The sequence below is a fragment of the Schistocerca piceifrons genome, chromosome 7 (genome assembly GCF_021461385.2).
Source record: "Schistocerca piceifrons isolate TAMUIC-IGC-003096 chromosome 7, iqSchPice1.1, whole genome shotgun sequence".
Taxonomy (NCBI): domain Eukaryota; kingdom Metazoa; phylum Arthropoda; class Insecta; order Orthoptera; family Acrididae; genus Schistocerca; species Schistocerca piceifrons.
The window spans coordinates 558,447,662-558,465,483 of NC_060144.1; the positions used below are offsets into that span (position 1 = coordinate 558,447,662).

General features: G+C 40.3%; 1 protein-coding gene and 1 non-coding gene across 2 annotated transcripts in view; both read left to right on the forward strand.

Moving 5' to 3' along the window:
* LOC124709076 (transient receptor potential protein-like) overlaps window positions 1–17,822 on the forward strand; it is a gene marked incomplete at its 3' end in the record, with an annotated part of 289,063 nt that overhangs the window by 180,333 nt on the left and 90,908 nt on the right. Inside the window, exon 12 of the mRNA XM_047240724.1 lies at window positions 9,445–9,578. Within this exon, the coding sequence (XP_047096680.1) occupies window positions 9,445–9,578 (134 nt within the window). The remainder of the gene's footprint in view (window positions 1–9,444; window positions 9,579–17,822) is intronic.
* On the forward strand, window positions 16,343–16,417 carry Trnat-ugu. Its single transcript has one exon. It is a non-coding gene; the product is annotated as a tRNA-Thr (tRNA).

Genomic DNA, 17,822 nt, shown 5'->3' on the forward strand with positions numbered 1-17,822 from the left:
GTCAGAAACAGCAAAGGACCTGGAAGAGCAGCTGAACGGAATGGACAGTGTCTTGAAAGGAGGATATAAGATGAACATAAACAAAAGCATAACGAGGATAATGGAATGTAGTCGAATTAAATCGGGTGATGCTGAGGGTATTAGATTAGGAAATGAGACAATTAAAGTAGTAAAAGAGTTTTGCTATTTCGGAAGCAAAATAACTGATGATGGTCGAAGTAGAGAGGATATAAAATGTAGAATGGGAATGGCAAGGAAAGCGTTTCTGAAGAAGAGAAATTTGTTAACATCGAGTATAGATTTAAGCGTCAGGAAGTCGTTTCTGCAGTACTTGTATGGAGTGTAGCCATGTATGGAAGTGAAACATGGACGACAAATATTTTGGACAAAAAGAGAATAGAAGCTTTCGAAATGTGGTGCTACAGAAGAATGCTGAAGATTAGATGGGCAGATCACATAACGAATGAGGAGGTATTGAATGGAATTGGGGAGAAGAGGAGCTTGTGGTACAACTTGACAAGAAGAAGGAACGGGTTGGTAGGACATGTTCTGAGGCATCAAGGGATAACAAATTTAGCATTGGAGGGCAGCGTGGAGGGTAAAAATCGTAGAGGGAGACCAACAGACCAATACACTAAGCAGATTCAGGAGGATGTAGGTTGCAGTACGTAGCTGGAGATGAAGAAGCTTGCACAGGATAGAGTAGCTTGGAGAGCTGCATCAAACCAGTGTGACGACTGAAGACTACAACAATAACAACAACTATAAACTTGAGATAATAACTGGATACTTAATTTTGTGGTTGCTTAAAGACGAAAAACTGGTACAATCTAAAAATGAGGATGTAGGGAAGTCATGAACTTGTGAGCGTACGCCCTCGCTGAAGCACCGCCAGTCTCCTTGATATCCAGACTCTTTGCTGGAGACAATGAGACTGATTGCAACCACAATCTCGTCTTAATATCGATCGAGGTCTCCTACTCCTTCACTGTCATTAGAATTTTTCAATCTTTTTTCGAAGTCTATGTTTATTGCTGGAAATAGCAGCAATAAAACAAACCGAAAAACTATTTCAGAAGCCTGTTATTTTGAACGGTTGTAGCATTCATGTTAAACTGTGTGACGTAACGGGCGAGTTGTGGCGTCCTGAAAATATTCTAAGTTTGGAGTTGGCGGGGCCGCACGGGCCGCACGGCAAGCAGGGGCTCGTCAGCGACCCAGTGATGCCGTACTTTAGCCGGAGCAAGAGGGGCAGCCTGCGGCCATGGCCAACCGCATGGCTGGGAATTCCATGTTGACGCTGTGTCAAGGACTGTGTTTTGTGGAGATTTGTATACCGGGAGTGCCAAAGATGCCGGACTTAGTGAATCCATTTCATGTAGAAATTAATAATAGCCAGAGGAATCATGATACCTTAAAGAGAAACATGTACATTACCATTATTTGCACGATGATTCTGATGGTGTGATTAGTATTTGACGGTAAATTGTACAAGTAACACCCAGCTACGAATTTCCAAAATCTAAACGGTTCATCCGCTTTTGTCGAATGACGTGTCTTTAGAAAGTTATTAGTGTAAACCTAAATTGGTATGAATTACAGGCATATAACTTGAATAGTACATGAGTTATTGGAGATCAAAGTGGCCGATTACTATTGATCGCGTCAGGCCGTAAGTACTCCACAGTTACACGAAAAAACGGTAGCAGCATGCTTATAAATATATATTTATTCGTCTATGATTTGTTTATATCCGATATACACTATACATGAAGAAATTGTGTTTTAGGAAGCACAGAGACATTAGGCTTCTGGCCTACTTTTGCTTCTATTCCTTTGATATATGTTTACTTAATTTGTTTATATATTTAATAATGTGTGTTAGAGCGTGTTTATGGACCAACCATAGGAATATTTATTTAATTTCATGTTATTTAAATGTAAATCCACTATTTTGTATGTATTTCAATATGTTTGTGAGTGTGCGTTGGCTTGGAGACATGGCAGGAGCGCTGTAGCCAATCACACCGCTCGTTACTGCGGTAGGCGACTGCCGAAGTCAATGGAGAGACTGTATGGAAGTGGGAGAGCAGCATTGGGTGCCACAGGACACGGGGGAGAGCTGGACAGGAAGGCGCGACGGACGGCCGCAGGAAAGACCTGGAGGGTGTTGAGTTTTGCGCGTGGTCGCGGCAGATAGAAATATTTCGTACTGCCGATGTGGTATCGATAGCTACGATGCCACGGCGTAGGTACAAGTTGTTAGGTTGGCACTACGACATCGACACCGACGACAGCGCCCTCTAGCCGGCACTGTGCAGCTCTAGAAGCGCCGCTCCACATTCAGCCGATTTGATTCCGAGTAGACTACCAAGCAACATTGTTTCTATTTCTTAGTGGGCGAGCTACTACACATTTTGCGTGTGTAACTTCTGTGAGCTTTGAGACATCTGGCTTCGCACCTACGTGCTCCTCAGTGAAAAGTTACGTGTGTCATTGACTAATATTCTCTGTTAAATGTACTTTCACGTAAAAAACTGTACCGAGAGTTTTACCTCACCTGCTCCTTCTAACTTCCTACATTCGGCCTACCCTTCAGTTTACAGTAGCAGACCCACGCGCCGCCTACCAGGCGGGATACAAAAGCCGACATGTGCACTTGTGAGATTTCCGTGGCTTCTGCAGTGAAGACGTAGTATGCATTTAGAAGTGAATATCTTGCGAGCTATGTTGTTGTTCATAACTAATTACGTGAAGGAGGAATCTATTGTTTCCCTGTTATTCAACTTATATTTTATTTAATTGCTGGACCATCGACACCAATAAGTGTTTTACAGTAATAATTGGCATTCTTAAAGGTACTTCTGCTATCGTACTCATCATTTCAAGTCGTTAAAATAGTACCTGCAGATTTTATTTAATTGCAATCTTTCTTATAAATTTCTGTGTTACATTCAAAATTCACAATTGCCGAGTGATAGGGACCTTCGACCATTCGATTCATGTGAGTATTATATTGTATACTGTAGACTCAACAGTGTTTGGCTAATGCGGCAACTACGTATCCCAGCCCCTAGACAACGAAACCAGCCAAAACTTTAAATATTTCAACTCTTAGTCTGAGGGCCCGCCACTGGAGACGAAGAAAACTGTTATAACCGGCTACCGGTTGTTTCACCTACAAACGCCTTCCCTAGGGCGAAGGAAGGAAGAAGTAAAGAGGATAGGGTTTAACATCCAGCCGACATTGAGGCCAGTAGAGACGGAGCACAAGCTCGGATTTTGTCACGGATGTGGAACCATACCGACCGATCCCTTTGAAATAAAGCATCCCAGTATTTACTTGGAGCGGTTTAGGAAAACCACTCCTCCGGAGTGGGAGTCCAGTGCGGTAACCACTGCGCCACCTCGCTCGGCCCCTGAGGCGATACCGGGCTGTTGTTGACTCAGCACGCTGCTGTCAACCGGCCGTCGGTCGCGGCGGTGGCCGAGCAGTCGGCGTGGCAGCACGCATCTCTCAGTAGTGGCCGGAACTGGGTGGCTGAGCGCTGGCGGCAGTGACACTCACAACCCATGTCTCATCTCCCGACTCTCTCCAGGAGGTGTCCTCTTTGCCGTCTCCATGACGTGTGTTCTCCTTACTGCCTCAACGACGCGTCCTCCGGGACGATATTTTCACGTTCTCCAGAGTTCTTTCTCTGACCGTCACCATACACCCGATGGCTAGCTTATGTTCTTCTTCTGTCCAGTCAAATTTATGTTCAACATCCTGCTGATATATTTTTCACCTCCCACATATCTCGCACCAAGGAAGGAAGAGTATATGCACGTTTACTGCAGCTGCAATTCCTTCACTGCACAAACTCCATGTAGCCAGTTCAGAATAGAAGTTCTGTCTCCTGTCAACTCCTCTGTTAAGTTCCCATCTACCTTCTAACGTTTCATTTCACTCTGTATTGGCAATGTAGTGGTTATTGTTCCCGTAAATATCTGATCAAGAGGGCACACAGATGTTAAAAAGAGTATTTCTAACAAGCGTCCCTTCACCTGGCAAAATGTATGTCGTCCGTTTCAGACTGGTATCCCGCGTCCTGTGGAGGCGTCCAGTTGTCACATCCAGCCCAGCATCTGATATCGTCTCCTTGTCTGCAGTCACACAACGTGCGTCAACGGCTCTCCTTATCTTCTCAACAGCAGAGACCGCCCACCAGGTGGCAAGAATTTTTATTCCCCTGGTGTACAATATCCACATCTACATCTACATACATACTCCACAATCCACCATACGGTGCGTGGCGGAGGGTACCTCGTACCACAACTAGCATCTTCTCTCTCTGTTCCACTCCCAAACAGAACGAGGGAAAAATGACTGCCTATATGCCTCTGCACGAGCCCTAATCTCTCTTATTGTATGTGGTCTAAGTTGGCGGCAGTACAATTGTACTGCAGTCAGCCTCAAGTGCTGGTTCTCTAAATTTCCTTAGTAGCGATTCACGAAAAGAACGCCTCCTTTCCTCCAGAGACTCCCACCCGAGTTCCTGAAGCATTTCCGTAACACTCGCGTGAAGATCAAACCTACCAGTAACAAATCTAGCAGCCCGCCTCTGAATTGCTTCTATGTCCTCCCTCAAGCCGACCTGATAGAGATCCCAAACGCTCGAGTAGTACTCAAGAATAGGTCGTATTAGTGTTTTATAAGCGGTCTCCTTTACAGATGAACCACATCTTCCCAAAATTGTATCAATGAACCGAAGACGACTATCCGCCTACCCCACAACTGCCATTACATGCTTGTCCCACTTCATATCGCTCTGCAATGTTACGCCCAAATATTTAATCGACGTGACTGTGTCAAGCGCTACACTACTAATGGAGTATTCAAACATTACGGGATTCTTTTTCCTATTCATCTGCATTAATTTACATTTATTTATATTTAGAGTTAGCTGCCATTCTTTACACCAATCACAAATCCTGTCCAAGTCATCTTGTATCCTCCTGCAGTCACTCAACGACGACACCCTCCTGTACACCATAGCTCTAATATAGAAAAAAACATTTTTAATCCTTTCGATGAATAGACCCTTGAAATCCACAAAACAACACGAAATGCAACAATTAAGTGTACACTAAAAGCAACCTGACCAGTTGCCGCATACGGCATAATGAGATGGATGCCATGCACATTGGACAACTGGCTATGCACTGTGGGTGGCGTTCCAACAGGACAACACAGGAGGGTAAGCAACGGCTCGAAGTAACGCTTCCCAATGATAGACAAGCTCCTCTAAAGGCCAGCAGTGTTTCTTCGTGGCGCTAATAGGCCTTCAGTCCAAAGATCAGAGCGAACCACACATATTCACTTTGAGTTAACCCTTCAGCTCTACCTAAGTACAATGAAGTCTTTACATAAGTATATTTCTGTTTATTAAAATTGTTGTTTGTTGTTTGCAAGCAATTAATTCCTTCTATGCCCTTACATATTACTTTATTTTAATTGATATCACTGTGAACACATCTCATAGCTGTATATGTTATGTAACAGTGAACTGATAAAGTCCTTTCTCATACTCATTCACACTAACAAAACACTTTTGCACCGCCCGGGACAACTGTGCCAACTAAATCAGGTGTTTCCCTCGTTTGTCACCGTATATTACTCCACAGTCCACACAATATCGAAAATATGGAATGATCTTTCGTCAATCTGGAAGGTTTTTCAACTTATGGACATGAGTGCAATTAACGTATTTTATGTTTACAAAAGGAAAAATTAGTATTACAGTTTAATGTCTCATGTCGGTTGAAAACTATTTCAGTTGGAGACGATGGGGTGTTAAGTAGACAGTGTTCCTAAAGCATTTTAGGCATACCACGGAAAAACTACATCATGATGGTGCGATTAAGTTTTGAATCCCTTGTTTCCCTATGATAATCGCGACACTGATTGTCTACGTTTCAACGACAGGAGAAACCTAAACCTAAATTTTATTCGTTCAAACAGACTAGTAGGATTTGTACAAGTTGATGTGACGAGACAATGTGTCAAATGCAGCTCAAGGAAATTAAAACGAGCAGGATACATTAAATATTTCATCGAACCATAGTAAACACAGTCATTCCGATAATATACACTATGTGATCGAATGTATACGGACACCCCTAAAAACATATGTTTTCCATATTAGGTGCATTGTGCTGTCACCTACTCCCAATACTCCATATCAGCGACCTTAGGAGTCATTAGACATCGTGAGAGAGCAGAATGGGGCGTTCCACGGAACTCACGGATTTCGAACGTAGTCAGGTGATTGGGTGTCACTTGTGTCATACGTCTGCATGGGAGATTTCCACACTTCTAAGCATCCCTAGGTCCACTGTGTCCGATGTGATAGTGAAGTGGAAACGTGAAGGGACACGTTCAGCACAAAACCGTACAGGCCGACTTCGCCTGTTGACTGTCAGAGACCTCCGACAGTTGAAGAGGTTCGTAATGTACAATAGGCAGATATCTATCCAGACCATCACACAGAAATTCCACACTGCATTGGGATCCACTGCAAGAACTGTGACAGTTAGGCGGGAGGTAAGGAAACTAGGATTTCAGGGTCGAGCGGCTGCTCATAAGCCACACATCAGGAGAGTAAATGCCAAACAACAACTCGCTTGGTGTAACGACCGTAAACATTGTACGATTGAACATTGGAGAAACGTTGTGTGGAGTGATGAATCACGGTACACAATGTGGCGATGCGTTAGCAGGGTGTCGGTATGGCGAATGCCCGGTGAACGTGATCTGCCAGCATGTGTAGTGCCAACAATAAAATTCGGAGACGGTGGTGTAATGGTGTGGTCGTGTTCTTCATAGAGGAGGCTTGCACCCCTTGTTGTTTTACGTGGCACTATCACAGCACAGGCCTACATTGATGTTTTAAGCACTTTCTTGCTTCCCACTGTTGAAGAACAATTCGGAGATGGCGATTGCGCCTTTCGACACGATGGAGTTCCTTTTCATAATGCACGGCCTGTGGCGGAGTGGTTACCCGGCAATAACATCCCTGTAATGGACTGGCCTGCACAGAGTACTGACGTGAATCTTATAGATGTTTTGGAACGTCGACATCGTGCCACAACTCACCGACCGACATCGATATCTCTCCTCAGTGCAGCACTCCGTGAAGAATGGGCTGCCATTCCCCAAGAAACCTTCCCGCACCTGATTGAACGTTTGCCTACGAGAGTGGAAGCTGTCATAAAGGCTAAGGGTGAGCCAACACCATACTGAATTACAGCATCACCTATGGAGGACGCCACGAACTTGTAAGTCATTTTCAGCCAGGTGTCCGGTTACTTTTGATCACATAGTGCACTAGGTATATTACGAACATAACTGCGTACTTTTCAACACTGACTGGAATAATCATTGGTAAAGACCACCTGATAAGAAGCGAAATGACTCATAAAACCTTTCCTTGACTAGCACTATTTTCGCAAGTGTAAGAGTAGTTTATATTGAACTCTTGGGGCTCCACATTTGGTGCCAAATTTATAGTGTAACCATTGTTAGCCACACGCTGGGAGAAATCATGTAGTAGCCTTATTTTTTATTAACTGTCTGTAATGATTGCTGAACGTCAGATCACTGAAGGTTGTTCACAGGCGCAGGACCAAATTGTATGAAAGAAAAGCTACGTACAATAAAACAAATAAATTCTTTATTAATTTGTATTTATAGACATAAAATCATTGACTGGTAAATCACAGAGCGATTCACTTGGAAAAAAGATAATTTATACGTCTATTATTCCATAAAATCTTCTGAATGCAACTCTGTGTGGTGATATACAGGATACAGTGTAATGGATAGTTGTTTCTTCTGATGCAGCCAGGCAGCTGTTTTGCAACATCGCGTCAATTTGCCAGCAAATAACGCCAGGTAGCCATCATTAGACGAAGAGAAACGCAGATATCTCGGAGAATTAGATGACGACAGATCGGTGATGAGAGACATCGGTCAGACATACGGTTTATCTCTCTCTGCGATCTTTTTTAACTGTCCAGTCTCCTCTGTTCCATACCTTCTGCAACATCGACTTTAGTCAGTTTTGTGCCGTAATAAAGAAGTAATCTGTTTCTTCACCAATGGCCGATGATGTTACGGACCATTGAGATTTCTTTCCTCTTCCCTGTTTGCTGGTACTTCTCTAACACACTTACTGGTCGACAGATCGACCTATGCCACTCGGGCAACACGGCATGGAGAATACCCTAGATGTAACAGTAGGCTCAAATTTAAATTTTCACCAGGCAGTTATCAGCACCTCGTACTGTCTAGTGTCCTAATACGTGCTCACACTACAAATAATTGTGGAGGGTGAGAAATGCGGCCAGTCACAGCACTTTTTGCTACAGCAAGTTGTGGGATTGAGCAGGTATCGATGGAGGAATATTGATCACGCCGGCAGATGACGAACTAATGGCTGCCTTGCCGAAGGATTTATGGCTATCTTGTGTAACTCAGTCTTCGCAAGTTGCTATTCATACCAATAAAAGAACAAAACCAATATTAGTAGGCAATATTAGCATCTTCACACAGTTTTCTTACAAAGCGCGATCATCGACAGAAAATTCTGTTTATCCTCTCCTGTGTAATGTTCAGAGATATTAAAAAGTACTTGAAGACAGTGAGTAAAGCTTTGAGAGATTAAAAGAGCACTTGAAGACTCTGAGTACCTTCTTTGACTGAACAAAACCAGTTGATTCTAGGCACCACACTGCACTGCAGCAGCAGGCGTAGATGAAACGCTAATGCTGCTTTCTTTCTGTGAGCTATATTTGAGAACTCGTTCAGTTACCAGGTGTCTTAGACCTAGTACCCTCCCAGGATCCTAAAAAACTAAATGGAACCATATAAAATCTTAGAAAATGTTTCAAGTATCATGTACGCCATGGTATAAAAAATCTTTAGATGGCCTGGTTTTTATTGGTATCCAGTAGTAATTTACTTTAAAAAATCACGCACACTGCAGATATTTACTGCTGCTTCCAGAACTCGTAACCTGCTCCGTTAAGTGGGATGCCAGATGTTTTTTTCTCATAATGAAGAACTCTCGCAATATGAAAGCGAATGTAGCGGTAAGGTTGCCATCTTTATAATCTTCTGTTTCCCATCTCTAGCGCACTGTGGCTACGAAGCAGAGTCCGCGATTCGCTACAGCATTACTGGAAGCTTACTTCATTGGGTGTGTTACTATCTAACAGAATCAATACAAACGAATCGATATCAACTAATACCGCACAATCATTTTACGTTTCAAGTATTTCTCCCACACTGCCCACAAATGTACTGCTCTGAACAATTGCTCTTTTTGGGACTGTCATGTGCTGCAGCCCCACCAGAAAAATTTCAGAATTAATTGGGGCGCTGTTGCCTGCCTGTTGCAGTTTCCTGAAGTTGGTGCACATCTTCAGCGTCAACCCGCACCTGGGGCCGTTGCAGATCTCCTTGGGCCGCATGATCATAGACATCATCAAGTTCTTCTTCATCTACACGCTGGTGCTGTTCGCCTTTGGGTGTGGTAAGGTTCCTCCCCACTGCCTTTAGTGTAGTCGCTCCATATCTCTGCTCTACAGTTGCACTGTGTGTATGTACATTTGGAATCAAAAATTCATTGACAAGCTACCGTAATGCGTACATATACGATTTTTCAAGGAGTTTACTTATATATGTCTGTCTTACATTCGATGCGTGTGTGAAGAGGAAACACTAGAACCACTAAAGTTCACTTACAAATTTCCCCAACCCAGTTCAATTATTTAACAAAGTTTTGGCATTTGACGATAGTAAGACGAATGTATCCATGCTAAGGACTCATGAAACACAGTTTACTACTCCTGCTTAGAACGTTATCTTACACATAATTTTAAGAAGGTGGGACTGACAGCTTCTAAATATTTTTTAAAAATCATGATTTGCACAATATGTTACTACGCATTTACTAGTTTCATTGATAAATTACCTTGTTATGGTACGCTATTTACAATGGTCTAGTTGGTATACTTCTGGTTTACGTTAAGAAAAATAAAAGCCGGTAATATATCACGATTTCCTTGTATTTTTGAGCGAATCGCCACTCCAAGTATTGCTACAAAGAAGATTCCTAACCTTCGTGTTCAGTTCTTCCTGTTGACCCTGATTAGCGGTGTAGCGATGTGTCATTACACGACCCACGACATGCGGAAGTCTTTAGTTCATTCTTTCAGTGCCTTTCCATCCCCAATGAATCCCATCCCTTTGAAACACAAATGCAATTGGTCTTTATTTTTCTAAATTATCAACACCACCATGCATAATCTCTTAAACTCTACAATAATTTTCATTTTATGTTAGTTTCATTATTTATATTGATAATGTTCTCAATTTCTTTCAAAGCATCAAAAAAATTCTTTGTTTCCACATTTTCGAAATCTGAGAATATCAAGTTTCTGTCAGTTGCTCTCACCCTTTAAATAACTACAGCTTTGCACATAAAGTAAACATATTTTCATATAAAGAAAACATCCACTTAATAGTACTATTCGTATCTAAACAATCGTTTCAACAGTACATAACAGTAACAGTTCAACTGGTCTTAATTCAATGACAGACACAGTATGGTCAGTCCTTTTCATCTAATCATTAGTCGTTACATCTACCCAGAGTAGTCCTTTTGTTGAAGCAATAACCACCCGTACACTTCTCTTCAGATTTCCAACCACTTAATTCTACTAACTAAAGCTAATCATTCACTAAATATATTTATCTAACAGTTCTATTAGATAATGCTTAAAATATAAACTTAACTCTTACAGTACTTCTAACCCAAGACCAATTTTTACAACAATTATATCTTGAACTCTTTCCTCACATTGATACATTGTCAATGACTCACAACGGTACAAAGCAATGGGAAAGATTAAAGTTTCAGCCATTTATATTTTGGCTGGTAATGACAGCTTCTTTCCTTTAACAACCTGTTTAATTTAATTTTAGCGTCTTCTCCAACTTGTACACTTTTTCTCATTTCCTCAGTGCAGGAACTGCTTTTAATTACTATAGATTCTAAAAATGTGTATTTGGCAACTTCCTGAATAATTTCTCAGTCTACCACATAAGTATTCATTCCCTCTATCATCTGCTTCAGAGCCAGACAGAAGCTACTCATCCCCAATCTTTTTAACTTTTACTCCCAGCAACAGCTTTACTAATATGAAGCTGACTAATATGAAGCTGACGTTCTTTCGACTAATTTGCGGAAATTTCACTGAGAAACCCTTAGGCATCCTCCATACCGTTCTGATCCCTCCCCACGCGATTTCCAAATTTTTGATGCCCCGAGGGAAGATATTCGAGGCCACAGATTTTCTTTGGATGAGGAGGTGAATGTCGCGTTAGAATCATTGTTCTGTTGGCAACCACAAACATTTTTCCATGAAGACATTGACCGTCTTGTCTCACAGTGGAATAAGTATATTTACATTTATGGCGATTACTTTTGAAATAATAAATAGTTTACTTACTTTTTTCCCTCTTAATCGCTTTCATTGAACTGCCTATTATAGTGTTCTCACATCCAATAGACTATTCACCCTTTCCTTCCGATTTTCCCTTCTAGGTATGTACGGTTTCAATTCTACTATGTTCTTTACAACTTTCCCTTGATGTGGATAAACCTGATGATATGTCTTAGGATGAGAAACATCATCTACCTGGTACGATCCTTGGTAAATGACGAAGAATTCTGATACATCTGCATCAATTTTCTTAAACTTCTTATGGGTTCTGACCAGAACGAAATCTCCAATTTCATATTTCGTTCCCTTTATTTTTGATCGTATCTCTGTTGCCTCCTCGTTATCTTCTTGTCTGTGTTACTTTTCATTAGCTTCTTCTCACCTTCTCAGCTCATTTCTTTACACAGTAGGTAATCCATATTTTATTCAATTAGAGTTGGATCCCTATCATCCATCATTACATCTCTAGGTGTAAAATTTTTACTCTCATAAACTATTTTATTTAGTTCTCTTTCACTATCCAATATAACATCCCTCCAGGTACATGGTCTTTTGCTGCAACATGTCCTGCACAATTTACCTATCTCCCTCATACCTCTTTTAGCAAGATTAGTTGCTAGATGGTAAGGTGAAATACTACCATTTTTACATCACTGTGTGCCATCTCTTCCTTCCATATCTTTGACGTAAATTGGATCTCATTGACTGCTACCATCCATTCTGGTTTGCCATATTTTAGAAATGAATTCGTCTTCTTCAGTCTGAGAACGAGTGCAGTTCTTACTTTCTTTAGAAAATACAACTTTATAAATTTCGAAAACACATCATGAACTACTGAAATGTGACAAAATACACTTCTTCATTTGAGCAAGGTACAATATAAATACACTACAACTACGTCCAATACATACTCTGAGTGAATACTCCAGTTATTCATAACCTTCACCTGCTGACACCGGTAACACGATATAATCTGGTCCCTACCTATTTTAATCGTATTTCTGAAATGGACAATTTTTTCCATTACAATTTCTTAGGACCCACATGATAACACTAACACTATTTTCTCTATACACGTCTTTGGCCGGTGGATCAACTATTGCTCTGAATTTTTTCTTTTCTTCAAAACAATACTTCATTGTAAAGTTTGTAGCAATTCTGTAATTCGACTTACCTCTTTTACAAGTATTACTTATTGTTACGTTCAAAGTTTAGACTTACTTGTGGTTTCTCTTCATGTTCTTGAAATTTCTTTTCAGTTGTGCAGTCACAGGGACATTTCTCATTTCTCACATTAAACATTTTTATATACCCACCTTCTCTTCCACAATCTTTATCATCTTTAATAGTAAATGATAATGTTGACAAAGCATCTGTTTTTGTTTTGGTTACCATTTATACACACAACCCACATCTAAGTTGTTGAAAGAGCAGTGTCCATCTATTCAGATGTCTGTGCACCAGTATATAGTCCTTCAAGAAAGTTTATGTCTTTTAATCAATGAACTACAGAGTCTAATTCCCCACAGATAATAATAGAGCTTCTAGAATTCCCGTACTATCGTTAAAGCTTCCCTTTCAGTTGTATTATAGTTCCTTCATTTTTTGATATAAGATGGTTGGTTGGTTTATTTGGGGAAAGGGGATCCAACAGCATCGTCATCGGTACCATCAGATTAGGGAAGGATGGGGAGAGAAGTCGGCTGTGCCCTTTCAAAGGAATCATCCTAGCATTTACCTGAAGCGATTTAGGGATATCACAGAAAACCTAAATCAGGATGGTTTGAACCATCGTTCTCCCAAAGGCGAGCCCAGTGTGCTAATCACTGTGCCACCTCGCTCGGTGATGAAATATAAGTCTCAAACACTAGAGTCTTATGTTCTTCCATCTTTCAATTATTTGTGAATAGGGAGAGTTCTGCTCAAATTTCAACTCTGCTATAGTCACTTCTGAGACAGAAAGTTTGTGTAAAGTCTATGTGGCACAGTCTGTTATCCTTGGCCAATTCATCCTTCAAATCATCAAAGGGTTTTTAGCTCTGCTCGCTCAATACAAATGTTAAACCTTAAAAGATTCGTTAAATCTGGTTTTTTAAAAGCTTGAGTGTGTAAGTATTTTCAGTAGAATCTACATATTCCTAAAAGAAATTTCAATTGCTTATTGTTCCAGGTGGGGGACACTCTTTAATAGCTTTACTTTTATCAGGGTATTTTTTAATTTTTTTCTGTGATACAGTGTCACCAAGAAATGTCACTCTCTTTCTCATAAATTCTAATGTCAAACGATTTAAAGTCATGATCCGTTTTTGCAAAGCTGTAATGCTTCTTTCAACTAGGAACAATGTTCCTCCCAAATTCATTTAGTTATTAATATTCCGTGGTCAAATCTCTATACCGAGCCCTTAGGAGCACAGACATTAATATATTCAATCCACAAGTAGATTTTTAAATTGGTGACATTTGCCACCAAATAGGAATGCTGTGTACTTCCTATCTTCTTTCACCAGTGGTTCTTGCTAGCAGCAGACGTCACATCTAAAGTAGTCAGGAATTTACCTGGAACTTTCTTATACTTTTGTCAATGTTTCCTGGTCGATCAGTTTATTTTGTACAATAGTATTCAGCCTCATATAATCAAAAACTAATCGCACATTCCCACCACTTTTTCCTACAACCATCAGGGGAGTTTTACATTTGCTGAGACTTTGTTCAATTACTCACCACTTCATCATCTCCTCCGGTTCTTTAGCTAATGCTTTCTTTTTCACCACTTGCACAGGATAAGGCTCAAAAAAATCGGCTCATTTTGTATGATCGTCAAAGGACATTTGTAATCAAACACTTGACAAGATCTGTCTAAGCATACCTTCATTTTTCTCCTTATTAGTTCTTCCAATTCTGCTCTTTGTTCTTGTGATACTTCTGTAATTTGTTACATCCTCTCTTTTTCTTTGGCTGTGGTCTTATTTTCATCACTTTCTTCCATGTTTTTCAAATCATCCCTTTCTTCAGTTTAGTAACCCATGTGCATAGAGCTGATTTCATTTTTTCCCAAAACCAGTTCATTAGCTGTAATTATCTTTACAAAATCTATTTTATACACTTCTACTTTTCTTTTCACCTTTAAACAGTTATTTTCTCGGTATAATCCACGTTTATTCCTCATCAAAAAATTCATACATAGTATTATATTCACAGTCAGTCAAGCTATACAAGAAATCTATGCTCAAATTCTAATTCTCCTACTTGAAATTAGAAGAAAATTTCTTTCCTGATGAGATTATACAATTTTCTGAAACAGCTCTAATCTGACTACCACTATCCTGTAGATCATTCTCCTTCTTCTGAAAAATCGTATTTTCTAAAATATTTACCTCTTCTTCTGACAGCTATTTATTCATTTTTTTATTTTTGTTTCATTTATTCCTTTTCCTTCTAACAAACTTCTAATTGTCTCTAAATTTGGATTAACCCATTAACCTCTTTAGGTAATTGTCCTTCATTTTCCACTGTGTATCTCTTGTGATTGCTTCTTTGTCTGTTTTCGTTGACATGTATATTCCCTTCTCTGCTTACTCCTGTCTTTCCGTTAATTTCTCTGGAAACTTTTAAAAATGGTAGTTTTATTCTGCTGAATATATTTTGGTCACTTTCGTACTCCTGCTTCAGCTGAGCTCTTTCTACTGCGGTCTTTCGTTTCTGTATATTCCTTCTTCTCTATTAAATCCACAACTTCCTCTCTCATACCACCTTTCCACCTCTATTATCCTTCTCAAAAACCGATACAAATCGGATCCCCTTACACTCTCATGTTTCCTGATTTCAGATGGAAGTTTTCCATATAGGTGATGGGTTAGATCTTCTTCTTTTATCAGCTGATCTAAATGTTCCAACAGTTAACATAATCTTTCACGACATCCTTTCATACTATTTCTAACATCCCTTCTATATTTAGGGTATTTCCTAAATTTTCGTCTGTTTTTCTTCTTCTGGGACCAGTATTTACTCCCAAAATGTCTCGTAAATTCTTCGAAAGTTTCACATTCTTTTAACGGTTTGATAGCCCATCCGCTTGCATCTCCCACAAACCTTTGTTTTACTGTTCTTCTTATTCTCCAAACAATCTTCAGGCATATATCTACTACAATCCTCCATAAACACGACTGGGAGTGCTGTTCCCTTTTGGTCAATCTTTTGGTCCATGACTGCCATGTTATTGCATCCACCTATACAACTGACTAACACATTACTTATAAATACATTCCTTTCTAATTTATTCATTTTTCTCTCGCTAATTTTATTTCACTTTGAGTTTCCTCCTTTCCTGAATTGCAGACACTTGCTTCATTTGCTACTCCTTCCCCAGTTCTTCGAAACCTTTCTTAACCTGTTTCTTAAGACTGTGTGTCTGCTGTCTGTGTGCAGATTCACACTCCTCATTATCAGTTTTATCGTTCTTAACCTGTTTGACTTGAATATCGTCAACACCAAATTTAGGTCCTTGGACAGGCTGTTTTACAACTTCTGTTTTCCCATGTGTTGCTGCCTGATTGGGTCTCCCATTGTGCCATTTATTTCCGTCTTTATTTCCCATATAAAAGCGTTTAAAGATTTCTACTGAGCATCAAGTTTTGAATTTAGTCTTCCAATATCTCTCTTCAGAGTAATGAGTATGATGGGCAAACATCTATTAGGCGCACTACGAATGTAGTGTTGTGGACATGTTGGGAATGTGGATCTCACGGGGAGCGTGCAAGGGATAAGTCCCTGCAGACGCACTATCCTCTGCGCCCGCGGTGGCTCAGATGGATAGAGCGTCTGCAATGTAAGCAGGAGATCCCGGGTTCGAGTCCCGGTCGGGGCACACATTTTCAACATGTCCCCAATGAAGTGTATCAACGCCTGATTGCAGCTAGGGTGTCTATTTAATTATCATTTCATCTCTTCAGAGACTCAAATTATACTGCTGACTTCACTTCTGACTTTGTATACTAATTGTTAGACTTTATTTCTGACTTCAAACACTCCGTAATGGTACACACAGCAATTATTGCTTCTGTAGATGACTCTGACATATTACTCATTTTTAGTTGTTGACCTTGTAGCTCTTCCAGACATACTTATTGTGAGTCTTCACTCTCCTATAACCCTAGGGGTTCCTTCTGTATTTTCGATTTTTCCTTTTTGTCAAATTCCCCTTCATCTTCTTGCTTAACAACATTTATGTGACTCATACTGAGTGCTCACTACAAGCGTCTGCTAATGGTTCAGAAATATCTACCTATTCCATCTATTCTCTTTTTTCATATCCCGCCACTTGCTCCTTTAAATATCGACACTGAATACCTGTTTCCTTAACATTTTAAACATAAAACAATTGGTTCTTCCTGTAGGTCCCAATTACTGCTGTAGCAACTCCTCACTTACGCCACCAACTACACGCTGCAAATGACCAGTGGTCGCTCGCTAGCCTTTCGCTTCACAGTGTGGTGGATTCTTTCCTTCAGAATAACAATCCGCTCCAACTGCCCATCTGCCTTTCAGGTCAGGCTATCCCCTGGAGGTCACTCGTGTTTCCTTCACACTAAGCACAGCTTGAGAAGATTTTGTTCTGCTCCTAATTCTGAAATTTACTGTTTTTACTAAAGTCAAGTAACATATAACAATAGCTTTTCACACCGACACTCTGCATGCAGAATTTAAAATCCTTAACAGCGTATTTATATTATTTGGACTGCAACTGACACCAAAAAGCGAACTGACGTTGCAGAAAACGTCAGACCCTTTCAAACCACATACATTACAGAAAACATGCTTCCTAGACTCTACTACAAGCGCCCAGAGCAAAATTATTACAAGAATATGCAATAAATGTTTTTTCTTTTTGTTTTGAATTTACGATGTGTTTCCAGTTATTTTCTTGAACATTTGTGTGAAGATAAGTCTACCGTTGAACAATTTGAACATCAAAGCAGATACCGTCTTGAATAACAGCTTAATTGGTTGACAAAAGCTGGTGACTGCACTTTCATAAGATGGCCACCGATTTCGTATTACACAGGTTTCTTACTAGTTGCTGATTTCTTGACTTTTAGCACTGGGAGAACTTCTTCCTATGTGCTTCCCTGTCGAGGTATTCTGTGGAATTGAGTGAGGTAATGCAAAGTGTCATTAGTTAGTTTTAGCCGAATGGCTATGTATTCTCCCATAAAGTCACATAGATACTGCCCAGACGAATTACAAGCTCTGGGCGTTTTGCAAGCTACATG